Source organism: Ranitomeya imitator, chromosome 9 (genome assembly GCF_032444005.1).
Source record: "Ranitomeya imitator isolate aRanImi1 chromosome 9, aRanImi1.pri, whole genome shotgun sequence".
Classification (NCBI taxonomy): Eukaryota; Metazoa; Chordata; class Amphibia; order Anura; family Dendrobatidae; genus Ranitomeya; species Ranitomeya imitator.
Window position 1 is genome coordinate 157,125,981 of NC_091290.1, and position 14,713 is coordinate 157,140,693.

Sequence of the window (14,713 nt, forward strand, 5' to 3'; positions counted from 1 at the left end):
GGAGCTCCCCCTAGTGGTGACTGCAGACAGGATCTTATCATGTATCTCTGTTTATAGGGAGCTCCCCCTAGTGGAGACTGCAGACAGGATCTTACCATGTATCTCTGTATACAGAGAGCTCCCCCTAGTGGTGACTGCAGACAGGATCTTATCATGTATCTCTGTATACAGGGAGCTCCCCCTAGTGGTGACTGCAGACAGGATCTTATCATGTATCTCTGTATACAGGGAGCTCCCCCTAGTGGTGACTGCAGACAGGATCTTATCATGTATCTCTGTATACAGGGAGCTCCCCCTAGTGGTGACTGCAGACAGGATCTTATCATGTATCTCTGTATACAGGGAGCTCCCCCTAGTGGTGACTGCAGACAGGATCTTATCATGTATCTCTGTATACAGGGAGCTCCCCCTAGTGGTGGCTGCAGACAGGATCTTATCATGTATCTCTGTATACAGGGAGCTCCCCCTAGTGGTGGCTGCAGACAGGGTCTTATCATGTATCTCTGTATACAGGGAGCTCCCCCTAGTGGTGGCTGCAGACAGGATCTTATCATGTATCTCTGTATACAGGGAGCTCCCTCTAGTGGTGACTGCAGACAGGATCATATCATGTATCTCTGTATATAGGGAGCGCCCCCTAGTGGTGGATGCAGACAGGATCTTATCATGTATCTCTGTATACAGGGAGCTCCCCCTAGTGGTGACTGCAGACAGGATCTTATCATGTATCTCTGTATACAGGGAGCTCCCCCTAGTGGTGGCTGCAGACAGGATCTTATCATGTATCTCTGTATACAGGGAGCTCCCCCTAGTGGTGGCTGCAGACAGGATCTTATCATGTATCTCTGAATACAGGGAGCTCCCCCTAGTGGTGACTGCAGACAGGATCTTATCATGTATCTCTGTATACAGGGAGCTCCCCCTAGTGGTGACTGCAGACAGGATCTTATCATGTATCTCTGTATACAGGGAGCTCCCCCTAGTGGTGACTGCAGACAGGATCTTATCATGTATCTCTGTATACAGGGAGCTCCCCCTAGTGGTGACTGCAGACAGGATCTTATCATGTATCTCTGTATACAGGGAGCTCCCCCTAGTGGTGACTGCAGACAGGATCTTATCATGTATCTCTGTATACAGGGAGCTCCCCCTAGTGGTGGCTGCAGACAGGATCTTATCATGTATCTCTGTATACAGGGAGCTCCCCCTAGTGGTGGCTGCAGACAGGGTCTTATCATGTATCTCTGTATACAGGGAGCTCCCCCTAGTGGTGGCTGCAGACAGGATCTTATCATGTATCTCTGTATACAGGGAGCTCCCTCTAGTGGTGACTGCAGACAGGATCTTATCATGTATCTCTGTATACAGGGAGCTCCCCCTAGTGGTGGCTGCAGACAGGATCTTATCATGTATCTCTGTATACAGGGAGCTCCCCCTAGTGGTGGCTGCAGACAGGATCTTATCATGTATCTCTGTATACAGGGAGCTCCCCCTAGTGGTGGCTGCAGACAGGATCTTATCATGTATCTCTGAATACAGGGAGCTCCCCCTAGTGGTGACTGCAGACAGGATCTTATCATGTATCTCTGTATACAGGGAGCTCCCCTAGTGGTGACTGCAGACAGGATCTTATCATGTATCTCTGTATACAGGGAGCTCCCCCTAGTGTGGCTGCAGACAGGATCTTATCTTGTATCTCTGTATACAGGGAGCTCCCCCTAGTGGTGGCTGCAGACAGGATCTTATCATGTATCTCTGTATACAGGGAGCTCCCCCTAGTGGTGACTGCAGACAGGATCTTATCATGTATATCTGTATACAGGGAGCTCCCCCTAGTGGTGGCTGCAGACAGGATCTTATCATATATCTCTGTATACAGGGAGCTCCCCCTAGTGGTGGCTGCAGACAGGATCTTATCATGTATCTCTGTATACTGGGAGCTCCCCCTAGTGGTGGCTGCAGACAGGATCTTATCATGTATCTCTGTATACAGGGAGCTCCCCCTAGTGGTGACTGCAGACAGGATCTTATCATGTATCTCTGTATACAGGGAGCTCCCCCTAGTGGTGACTGTAGACAGGATCTTATCATGTATCTCTGTATACAGGGAGCTCCCCCTAGTGGTGGCTGCAGACAGGATCTTACCATGTATCTCTGTATACAGGGAGCTCCCCCTAGTGGTGACTGCAGACAGGATCTTATCATGTATCTCTGTATACAGGGAGCTCCCCCTAGTGGTGACGGCAGACAGGATCTTATCATGTATCTCTGTATACAGGGAGCTCCCCCTAGTGGTGGCTGCAGACAGGATCTTATCATGTATCTCTGTATACAGGGAGCTCCCCCTAGTGGTGACTGCAGACAGGATCTTATCATGTATCTCTGTATACAGGGAGCTCCCCCTAGTGGTGGCTGCAGACAGGATTATATCATGTATCTCTGTATACAGGGAGCTCCCCCTAGTGGTGGCTGCAGACAGGATTTTATCATGTATCTTTGTATACAGGGAGCTCCCCCTAGTGGTGGCTGCAGACAGGATCTTATGTATCTCTGTATACAGGGAGCTCGCCCTAGTGGTGGCTGCAGACAGGATCTTATCATGTGTCTCTGTATACAGGGAGCTCCCCCTAGTGGTGGCTGCAGACAGGATCTTATCATGTATCTCTGTATACAGGGAGCTCCCACTAGTGGTGACTGCAGACAGGATCTTATCATGTATCTCTGTATACAGGGAGCTCCCCCTAGTGGTGGCTGCAGACAGGATATTACCATGTATCTCTGTATACAGGGAGCTCCCCCTAGTGGTGACTGCAGACAGGATCTTATCATGTATCTCTGTATACAGGGAGCTCCCCCTAGTGGTGGCTGCAGACAGGATCTTATCATGTATCTCTGTATACAGGGAGCTCCTCCTAGTGGTGACTGCAGACAGGATCTTATCATGTATCTCTGTATACAGGGAGCTCGCCCTAGTGGTGGCTGCAGACAGGATCTTATCATGTATCTCTGTATACAGGGAGCTCCCCCTAGTGGTGGCTGCAGACAGGATCTTATCATGTATCTCTGAATACAGGGAGCTCCCCCTAGTGGTGACTGCAGACAGGATCTTATCATGTATCTCTGTATACAGGGAGCTCCCCTAGTGGTGACTGCAGACAGGATCTTATCATGTATCTCTGTATACAGGGAGCTCCCCCTAGTGGTGGCTGCAGACAGGATCTTATCATGTATCTCTGTATACAGGGAGCTCCCCCTAGTGGTGGCTGCAGACAGGATCTTATCATGTATCTCTGTATACAGGGAGCTCGCCCTAGTGGTGGCTGCAGACAGGATCTTATCATGTATCTCTGTATACAGGGAGCTCCCCCTAGTGGTGGCTGCAGACAGGATCTTATCATGTATCTCTGTATACAGGGAGCTCCTCCTAGTGGTGACTGCAGACAGGATCTTATCATGTATCTCTGTATACAGGGAGCTCCCCCTAGTGGTGACTGCAGACAGGATCTTATCATATATCTCTGTATACAGGGAGCTCCCCCTAGTGGTGGCTGCAGACAGGATCTTATCATGTATCTCTGTATACAGGGAGCTCCCCCTAGTGGTGGCTGCAGACAGGATCTTATCATGTATCTCTGAATACAGGGAGCTCCCCCTAGTGGTGGCTGCAGACATGATCTTATCATGTATCTCTGTATACAGGGAGCTCCCCTAGTGGTGACTGCAGACAGGATCTTATCATGTATCTCTCTATACAGGGAGCTCCCCCTAGTGGTGGCTGCAGACAGGATCTTACCATGTATCTCTGTATACAGGTGGTGGCATGTTTTTATCTAAATGTACACTGTATGAATAGAGAGACTTGAGCAATCTTTTAGTACATGTATTTATTTGTTGCATGGTATTTATATATTGGTGTTAGGCTGCACATTCCTATGAAGTCACAACGGCCCCTGTACTAACAAGCACATTTACATGTGGACCCTGTCATTACAGCCACACACATATATGGTGGCCACGGTCATTACAGGCACATATGAATATGGTGGCACCAGTCATTACTTATATTCAGGGCCTGTATATAATAATAAGTCCTGCAGTGAGGTGGAAAATGTTCTACCATGGCAGGTTTAGGGATCTTTCCCCAGCAGGATGTCATTGATAACATTTAATGTCCTGTTGCTGAAGACCATGCTGAGATGGTGCATTCCAGGCAGCTCAATCACCTGGACCTTCTCGTTTTGCTGTTTCTTCCATCGTTGGCACAGTTCCATGCTTCTCTTATGTACTGTATCATCTCCATCAGAATAGATGATGTCTACAGGTGGCCCATTGGGGAAGTCGTCCCCATATATATAGGTCTCGGCTGTGGGGTGACCGCTGCCATAGATGCAGTACGTGTCTACACCTGGGGGCGGCAATCCTTCTAGAAGAACCTTGGTATCTTCCCACATATACCAGCCATCTTCAAAGTCAATATCGTTGAAGAATTTCTTATAGTCTTTGTAGGTGTAGTTGTATTTTGGGGTGGAAATAAACACATGTGATTCTGGCCATCCCAGGTTAGTTGGAAGCATCCATGGATTAGTTGTTGTCATCCTCTGTTCTTCTCGAATTTTGATGTTGGAAACCATCGGGATCCCATGGTTATCTCCTGTAAAGGAGCAAGTACAGTGTTACTGAAGGCTTATTGCTCCCTCATGCACCATGAACAATCTGTTTTAGGGAAATATTGGAGAATAAAAGTATATCAATAGTGACAGGATGAGGATCCATATAACGATGGGAGATACTTGCAGCTCTCTAGGCTGGGAATCCCACCAAATAGACCCCATATCTCAGACTGAAGAGGGGAGGAGGTCCAGGAGGCTCGGGGACATAACCGAATGTAAGCAGAGCAAATATCATACAGACAATATACCACCCTCAGTGTAAAATGTATAGAACGGAAGAATGCAATGATTGGGAAATACAACATGGGACTCCGATCAGAATTGAGTGTTGGACATGTCTCCATTTCATTCGAAAAATTACCTCCTTTAGAAATTGATGGCAGAAACATCTCAAAATGTGCACATTTAACCCCTTCATGACCGGGGGATTTTTCATTTTTCCGTGTTCGTTTTTCACTCCCCTCCTTCCCAGAGCCATAACTTTTTTATTTTTCCGTCAATTCGGCCATGTGAGGGCTTATTTTTTGCGGGACGAGTTGTACTTTTGAACGACATCATTGGTTTTAGCATGTCGTGTACTAGAAAACGGGAAAAAAAATTCCAAGTGCGGTGAAATTGCAAAAAAAGTGCAATCCCACATTGGTTTTTTGTTTGGCTTTTTTGCTAGGTTCACTAAATGCTAAAACTGACCTGCCATTATGATTCTCCAGGTCAGTACGAGTTCATAGACACCAAACATGACTAGGTTATTTTTTATCTAAGTGGTGAAAAAAATTTCCAAACTTTGCTAAAAAAAAAAAAAAAAAAAAAAATTGCGCCATTTTCCGATACTCGTAGCGTCTCCATTTTTCGTGATCTGGGGTCTGTTGAGGGCTTATTTTTTGCGTGCCGAGATGACGTTTTTAATGATAGCATTTCGGTGCAGATACGTTCTTTTGATCGCCCATTATTGCATTTTAATGCAATGTCGCGGCGACCAAAAACACGTAATTCTGGCGTTTCGAGTTTTTTTCCGCTACGCTGTTTAGCGATCAGGTTAATACTTTTTTTTATTTGATAGATCGGGCAATTCTGAGCGCGGCGATACCAAATATGCGTAAATTTGATATTTTTTTTATTGATTTATTTTGATTGGGGCGAAAGGGGGGTGATTTAAACTTTTATGTTTTTTTTATTTTTTTCACATTTTTTTAAACTTTTTTTTTTTACTTTTGCCATGCTTCAATAGCCTCCATGGGAGGCTAGAAGCAGGCACAGCACGATCGGCTCTGCTACATAGCAGCGATCTGCTGATCGCTGCTATGTAGCAGAATTGCACGTGTGCTGTGAGCGCCAACCACAGGGTGGCGCTCACAGCGACGGGCAATCAGTAACCATAGAGGTCTCAAGGACCTCTATGGCTACAATGGAGACGCATCGCCGACCCCCGGACATGTGACGGGGGTCGGCGATGACGTCATTTCCGGCCGCCCGGCCGGAAGCGGTAGTTAAATGCCGCTGTCTGCGTTTGACAGCGGCATTTAACTAGTTAATAGGTGCGGGCAGATCGCGATTCTGCCCGCGCCTATTACGGGCACATGTCAGCTGTTCAAAACAGCTGACATGTCCCGGCTTTGGTGCGGGCTCACCGCGGAGCCCTGCATCAAAGCAGGGGAGCTGGCATCGGACGGTAGAGTACGTCCGATGCCGGTAAGGGGTTAAAAAAGACTGGAAAAGTGGCACCGTAAAAAAAAAATCTGGAGGGTGTTAACTTTCAAGTAATTCACATGCGTGTTTAACCCCTTAACCCCCGGAGCTTTTTTCAGTTTTGGTTTTCGTTTTTCGCTCCTCTCCTTCCCAGAGCCGTAACATTTTTATTTTTCCGTCAATTTGGCCATGTGAGGGCTTATTTTTTGGGAGACGAGTTGTATTTTTGAACGACACCATTGGTTTTACCATGTCGTGTACTAGAAAACGGGAAAAAAATTCCAAGTGTGGTGTAATTGCCAAAAAGTGCAATCCCACTTATTTTTTGTTTGGGTTTTTTTGCTAGGTTCACTAAATGCTAAATCTGATCTGCTCATTATGATTCCCCAGGTCATTACGAGTTCATAGACACCAAACATGTCTACAGTCATGGCCAAAATTTTAGAGAATGACACCAAAATTCTATTTTCACATGATCTGCTGCCCTCTGGTTTTTATTAGTGTTTGTCTGATGTTTATATCACATACAGAAATATAATTGCAATCATATTATGAGTACCAATAGGTTATATTGGCAGTTAGAATGAGTTAATGCAGCAAGTCAATATTTGCAGTGTTGACCCTTCTTCTTCAAGACCTCTGCAATTCTCCCTGGCATGCTCTCGATCAACTTCTGGACCAAATCCTGACTGATAGCAGTCCATTCTTGCATAATCAATGCTTGCATTTTGCCAGAATTTGTTGGTTTTTGTTTGTCCACCCGTCTCTTGATGATTGACCACAAGTTCTCAATGGGATTAAGATCTGGGGAGTTTCCAGGCCATGGACCCAAAATCTCTGTTTTGTTCCATGAGCCATTTAGTTATCACCTTTGCTTTATGGCAAGGTGCTCCATCATGCTGGAAAAGGCATTGTTGGGCGCCAAACTGCTCTTGGACGGTTGGGAGAAGTTGCTCTTGGAGGACATTCTGGTACCATTCTTTATTCATGGCTGTGTTTTTAGGCCGATTCCCTTGGCTGAGAAGCAACCCCACACATGAATGGTTTCAGGATGCTTTACAGTTGGCATGAGACAAGACTGGTGGGAGCGCTCACCTCTTCTTCTCCGAATAAGCTGTTTTCCCGATGTCCCAAACAATCGAAAAGGGGTCCATCAGAGAACATGACTTTGCCCCAGTCCTCAGCAGTCCACTCCCTGGACCTTTTGCAGAATATCAGTCGGTCCCTGATGTTTTTTTCTGGAGAGAAGAGGCTTCTTTGCTGCCCTCCTTGAAACCAGGCCTTGCTCAAAGAGTCTCCGCAGTCTCACAGTGCGTGCAGAAGCACTCACACCAGCCTGCTGCCATTCCTGAGCAAGCTCGGCACTGCTGGTAGTCCGATCCCGCAGCTGAAACAGTTTGAAGATACGGTCCTGGCGCTTGCTGGTCTTTCTTGGGCGCCCTGGAGCCTTTTTGATAACAATGGAAGCTCTCTCCTTGAAGTTCTTGATGATCCGATAGATTGTTGACTGAGGTGCAATCTTTGTAGCTGTGATACTCTTCCCTGTTAGGCCATTTTTGTGCAGTGCAATGATGGCTGCACGTGTTTCTTTAGAGATAACCATGGTTAACTGAAGAGAAACAATGATACCAAGCACCAGCCTCCTTTTAAAGTGTCCAGTGATGTCATTCTTACTTAATCATGACTGATTGATCGCCAGCCCTGTCCTCATCAACACCCACACCTGTGGTAATGGATCAATCACTAAAACGATGTTAGCTGCTCCTTTTAAGGCAGGACTGCAATGATGTTGAAATGTGTTTTGGGGGTTAAAGTTCATTTTCTGGGCAAATATTGACTTTGCAAGTACAGTAATTGCTGTTAAGCTGATCACTCTGACATACAGGAGCATATGCAAATTGCCATTAGAAAAAATGAAGCAGTAGACTTTGGAAAAATTAATATTTGTCTCATTCTCAAAACTTTTGGCCATGACTGTAGGTTATTTTTTATCCAAGTGGTAAAAAAAGTTCCAGTGCAATTTTCCGATACCCGTAGCGTCTCCATTTTTCGTGATCTGGGGTCGGTTGAGGGGTTATTTTTTGCTTGCTGAGCTGATGTTTTGAATTATACCATATTGATGCAGATACGTTCTTTTGATCGCCCGTTATTACATTTTAATGTAATGTCACGGTGACCAAAAAAAATGCAATTCTGGCGTTTTGAATTTTTTTCTCGCTACGTCGTTTAGCGATCAGGTTAATCCTTTGTTTTTGTTTTTCTTCTTTTTATTGATAGATTGGGCGATGGTAAATGTGTAGGTTTTTTTTTTTGTTTTTTTTTTTTTATTTTGAATGGGGTGAAAGGGGGGGTGATTTGAACTTTTAGATTTTTTTTTCATATTTTTAAAAACATTTTTTGCCATGCTTCAATAGTCTCCATGGGAGGCTAGAAGCTGGCATAGCCTGATCGGCTCTGCTACATAGGAGCGATGCTCAGATCACTCCTTTGTAGTAGAATTGCTGCATTCCTATGAACGCCGACCACAGGGTGGCGCTCACAGCAATCTGGCATCAACAACCATAGAGGTCTGCAGGAGACATCTGGTTGTCATGCTGATGCACCGCTGACCCCCGATCACTTGACAGGGGTCACCACTCAGCGCATTTCCGGCCCAATGGCCAGAAGCACGCGTTAAATGCCGCTGTCAGAGTTTGATAGCGGCATTTAAATAGTTAATAGGTGCTGGCGGATCACGATTCCGCCCGCGCCTATTGCAGTCATGTCAGCTGTTCAAAACAGTGGACATGTCCCAGCTTTGATGCGTGCTCACCGCCGGAGCCCACACCAAAGTGGGGATACTGTCATGGGACTTACTATTCGATGGCAGAAATGGGTTAAAGAGAGAATGTTAGAGGCAGAGTCTCACAGAAGCAAAGATGGTTGGAGGTCACCAATCCATGTACAATTGCATCCAAAAATTATCCAACAATTTCAGAAAAATGTTCCTCTTAGTAAAATTGTAAATTCTTTGACAGTCCCTCCATTTTCAGTGCATAATATCAAGGTTCAGAGATTGTGGAGAAATGAATGTGCAGAAGCGACAAGATGGACCGTGCATACTGGATGCTGGTGCTTGAGCTCGCCTGCTCCATCCAGACCATGTCTATTTCAGGGAAGGACAATGATAAACTACATCCTGCCTCCATCATGCCTGCATTGCTCCGCGGAGGCCGAGGTCATTGCATTGAATTAAGACTTATCCGAGCAGCCCCCTTACATATTAGATGAAAGGAGCTGGACCCACAGATGTTGGTGTCCTCCAGCCCCTCGTCTCTTGGGGTGGGGATTTGAGAGCTCGGGGGCATAATGTTTGTGACTGAGCATTGCTAAAGGAGCGCTCATTTTACGATAACAGTACAGATAGACATGCTGCTGTGTGTAACCAATATGTGCTGCTGAGAACCACGCCAATCTGTGCGGCATGTCGCCAGTCAGAGGGCATCTAGCTCTGTAATGCACAGAGTCAAATGGGCCCTAAAGTTCTGTTCTCCCAGGAAATAAGCTGCTGCCAAGTGTCTTAGGAGTGAGACCTCTCTGGGAGCATGGACAAAGTGTCTGTAGGACACAGGGAAGAGGAGTCTGGAGGAGGAGAATTGATGAGTCTGGAGGAGGGTAGAGGAGTCTGGAGGAGGAGGGCAGAGGAGGAGTCTGGTGGAGGGCAGAGGAGGAGTCTGGTGGAGGGCGGAGGAGGAGTCTGGTGGAGGGCGGAGGAGGTCAGTGGACTCTGGTGGAGGGCAGAGGAGTCTGGAGGAGGAGGGCAGAGGAGGAGTCTGGTGGAGGGCGGAGGAGGTCAGTGGACTCTGGTGGAGGGCAGAGGACTCTGGAGGAGGAGGGCAGTGGAGGGTAGAGGAGTCTGGAGGAGGAGGGCGGAGGAGGAGTCTGGTGGAGGGCGGAGGAGGAGTCTGGTGGAGGGCGGAGGAGGTCAGTGGAGTCTGGTGGAGGGCAGAGGACTCTGGAGGAGGAGGGCAGTGGAGGAAAGAGGAGTCTGAAGGAGGAGGGAAGAGGAGTCGGGAAGAGGAGGAGTCTGGTGGAGGGCGGAGGAGGTCAGTGGAGTCTGGTGGAGGGCAGGAGTCTGGAGGAGGAGGGCAGAGGAGTCTGGAGGAGGAGGTCAGTGGAGGGCAGAGGAGTCTGGAGGAGGAGGTCAGTGGAGGGCAGAGGAGTCTGGAGGAGGAGGTCAGTGGAGGGCAGAGGAGTCTGGAGGAGGATGTCAGTGGAGTCTGGTGGAGGGCAGTGGAGTCTGGAGGAGGAGGTCAGTGGAGGGCAGAGGAGTCTGGAGGAGGAGGTCAGTGGAGTCTGGTGGAGGGCAGAGGAGTCTGGTGGAGGGCGGAGGAGGTCAGTGGAGTCTGGTGAAGGGCAGGAGTCTGGAGGAGGAGGCCAGTGGAGGGCAGAGGAGTCTGGAGGAGGAGGTCAGTGGAGGGCTGAGGAGTCTGAAGGAGGATGTCAGTGGAGGGCAGAGGAGTCTGTAGGAGGAGGTCAGTGGAGAGCAGAGGAGTCTGGAGGTGGAGGGCAGAGGAGTCTGAAGGAGGATGTCAGTGGAGGGCAGAGGAGTCTGGAGGAGGAGGTCAGTGGAGTCTGGAGGAGGAGGTCAGTGGAGGGCAGAGGAGTCTGGAGGAGGAGGTCAGTGGAGGGCAGAGGAGTCTGGAGGAGGAGGTCAGTGGAGGGCAGAGCAGTCTGGAGGAGGAGGTCAGTGGAGGGCAGAGGAGTCTGGAGGAGGAGGTCAGTGGAGGGCAGAGGAGTCTGGAGGAGGAGGTCAGTGGAGGGCAGAGGAGTCTGGAGGAGGAGGTCAGTGGAGGGCAGAGGATTCTGAAGGAGGATGTCAGTGGAGGGCAGAGGAGTCTGAAGGAGGATGTCACTGGAGGGCAGAGGAGTCTGGAGGAGGTCAGTGGAGGGCAGAGGAGTCTGGAGGAGGAGGTCAGTGGAGGGCAGAGGAGTCTGGAGGAGGAGGTCAGTGGAGTCTGGAGGAACAGGTCAGTGGAGGGCAGAGGAGTCTGGAGGAGGAGGTCAGTAGAGTCTGGTGGAGGGCAGATGAGTCTGGAGGAGGAGGTCAGTGGAGTCTGGTGGAGGGCAGAGGAGTCTGGAGGAGGAGGTCAGTGGAGTCTGGTGGAGGGCAGAGGAGTCTGGAGGAGGAGGTCAGTGGAGTCTGGTGGAGGGCAGAGGAGTCTGGAGGAGGAGGTCAGTGGAGTCTGGTGGAGGGCAGAGGAGTCTGGAGGAGGAGGTCAGTGGAGTCTGGTGGAGGGCAGAGGAGTCTGGAGGAGGAGGTCAGTGGAGTCTGGTGGAGGGCTGAGGAGTCTGGAGGAGGAGGTCAGTGGAGTCTGGTGGAGGGCAGAGGAGTCTGGAGGAGGAGGTCAGTGGAGTCTGGTGGAGGGCAGGGGAGTCGGGAGGAAGAGAATTGATGAGTGGTTGAGGGCAGAGGAGTCTGGTGGAGGGCAGAGGAGTCTGGAGGAGGAGGTCAGTGGAGTCTGGTGGAGGGCAGAGGAGTCTGGAGGAGGAGGTCAGTGGAGTCTGGTGGAGGGCAGGGGAGTCGGGAGGAAGAGAATTGATGAGTGGTTGAGGGCAGAGGAGTCTGGTGGAGGGCAGAGGAGTCTGGAGGAGGAGGTCAGTGGAGTCTGGTGGAGGGCAGGGGAGTCGGGAGGAAGAGAATTGATGAGTCTGGTTGAGGGCAGAGGAGTCTGGTGGAGGGCAGAGGAGTCTGGTTGAGAGCAGAGGAGTCTGGAGGAGGAGGTCAGTGGAGGGCAGAGGAGTCTGGAGGAAGAGAATTGATGAGTGTGGAGGAGGAGGGGCACAGTGTTTTCTGTAGGAGGACAAAGAAGACTTGTGTAGGGTGGAATTCATGCAGAATTTGGGTAACATTTTTGGCAATATATTTTCCCAATTGTACAGCAATGAACCATGGCTGTCAGGGCTGGAGTCAGGAAAGCTATGTAACAAACACAAACTAGTTTCTACTTCACTTGAGCTTTAAAGTGTATATTCCATAATTAATTACATCATCGATGTTCTAGCTGCTGCTTCTTCCACATCACACAAGCTCCTCTGCCAGCTCCCAAGTACAGCTTCTCACATTCTTAGAAACATCCATCCTTTCCCTCTGCGACATAGGAGGCGCTCTCACTATTAGCGAAACCATCTGATTTGTTTTTCTTGCTAGTGGCAGGAGGTATCTCCTCTAACCCTGTCTCAGCTGTTACTGCTATATTTAACTTCTTATCTGCTGTCCACAAAAATGATGCTAATCTTGATATAATTTGTTGCCTGTCTTCACCTGTCTCCATTAACTGCGCACTCAGTAACTGCTGGTCAGTGTATAACCAACTTCCCCACATTCATGATTTCTTCATTTCTAACCCTCTTAACCCTCCAAACCTTCTGGCTTTTACTGGAACCTGGATTTAACAATCAGACACCATCTACAGGTTTGCCAAACTTTGAGTAAAAATCTCCTTCAGCTGATGACTTCATCCATTATAAATTTATGCTCAAAACATATAACTTTTTTTTTTTTTTTTTCTCTCTCTCTCTCTCTCTCTCTCTCTTCTCTCCTCTCTCTCCTCTCCTCTCCTCTCTCTCCTCTCCTCCGTCCGTCCGTCCCTGAACTGAAAAGCTGGTGTTACACATTGCAAATCGCTACAGCGCACAAGCGACAACATGGCGATAGGTCTTAGGGGCGTGGACGCCTATGTCATCACTCTGCCCACGCCCCTTCATTGGCTGAAAAAAATTGCGCCAAGCGCGTCATACGAAACGCGACTTTGGCGCGAAAGTCGCGTACCGCATGGCCGACCCCACACAGGGATCGGGTCGGGTTTCATGAAACCCGACTTTGCCAAAAGTCGGCGACTTTTGAAAATGAACGATCCGTTTCGCTCAACCCTAATAACTAGTGATGAGTGAGTGTACTCGTTGCTTGGGTTTTCCTGAGCTCGCTCGGATGATCTCCGAGTATTTGTGACTCCTCGGAGATTTAGTTTTCGTCACCTCAGTAAGGGAATCCTCACATGTATTCAGCCTGTCTAGCAGCTGTACATCATGCAGCTGTGTGGACAAAAAGTAAATCTCTCGAGCAGTTACAAATACTCGGAGACCACCCGAGCAACGAGTACACTCACTCATCACTACATATACAGTAACTCTTCCCTTTATCTCAGCAGTCCAGTGAATTCAGCGCCCTCATCACCTGACTAACAATCCAAAACAACTTAGACACATTTCACTTTCTTCTCACTCCTAAAGTATGGGCCTAACCCTAACCCCAATCCTAACCCTGAACTACGGGCTTAACCCTAATCTTAACCCTAACCTATTATTATTATTTATTATTATTACAGCACCATTTATTCCATGGCGCTTTACATGTGAGGAGGGGTGTACATAATAAAAAACAAGTACAATAATCTTAAACAATACAAGTCACGACTGGCACAGGAGGAGAGAGGACCCTGCCCGCGAGGGCTCACAATCTACAAGGGATGGGTGAGAATACAGGAGGAGAGAGGACCCTGCCCGCGAGGGCTCACAATCTACAAGGGATAGGTGAGGATACAGGAGGAGAGAGGACCCTACCCGCGAGGGCTCACAATCTACAAGGGATGGGTGAGGATACAGTAGGTGAGAGGACCCTGCCACGAGGGCTCACAATCTACAAGGGATGGGTGAGGATACAGGAGGAGAGAGGACCCTACCCGCGAGGGCTCACAATCTACAAGGGATGGGTGAGGATACAGTAGGTGAGAGGACCCTGCCCGCGAGGGCTCACAATCTACAAGGGATGGGTGAGGATACAGGAGGAGAGAGGACCCTGCCCGCGAGGGCTCACAATCTACAAGGGATGGGTGAGAATACAGGAGGAGAGAGGACCCTGCCCGCGAGGGCTCACAATCTACAAGGGATGGGTGAGAATACAGGAGGAGAGAGGACCCTGCCCGCGAGGGCTCACAATCTACAAGGGATGGGTGAGGATACAGGAGGAGAGAGGACCCTGTCTGCGAGGGCTCACAATCTATAAGGGATGGGTGAGGATACAGGAGGAGTGAGGACCCTGCCCGCGAGGGCTCACAATCTACAAGGGATGGGTGAGGATACAGTAGGTGAGGATAGAGCTGGTCATGCAGCAGTTTGGTCGATTGGTGGTTACTGCAGGTTGAAGGCTTGTCGGAAGAGGTGGGTCTTCAGGTTCTTTTTGAAGGTTTCGATGGTAGGTGAGAGTCTGATATGTTGTGATAGAGAGTTCCAGAGTAGGGGTGATGGGTGAGGATACAGTAGGTGAGGACCCTGCCCACGAGGGCTCACAATCTACAAGGGATGGGTGAGGATACAGG

The 14,713-nt window shown here is 48.9% G+C and overlaps 1 protein-coding gene across 1 annotated transcript in view; it reads right to left on the bottom strand.

The window, feature by feature from the left end:
* Positions 1–3,867: 3,867 nt before the first annotated feature.
* LCAT (lecithin-cholesterol acyltransferase) overlaps positions 3,868–14,713 on the bottom strand; it is a 49,383-nt gene continuing 38,537 nt past the window's right edge. The window contains exon 6 of the mRNA XM_069739649.1: positions 3,868–4,651. Within this exon, the coding sequence (XP_069595750.1) occupies positions 4,128–4,651 (524 nt within the window). The 3' untranslated portion in view covers positions 3,868–4,127. The remainder of the gene's footprint in view (positions 4,652–14,713) is intronic.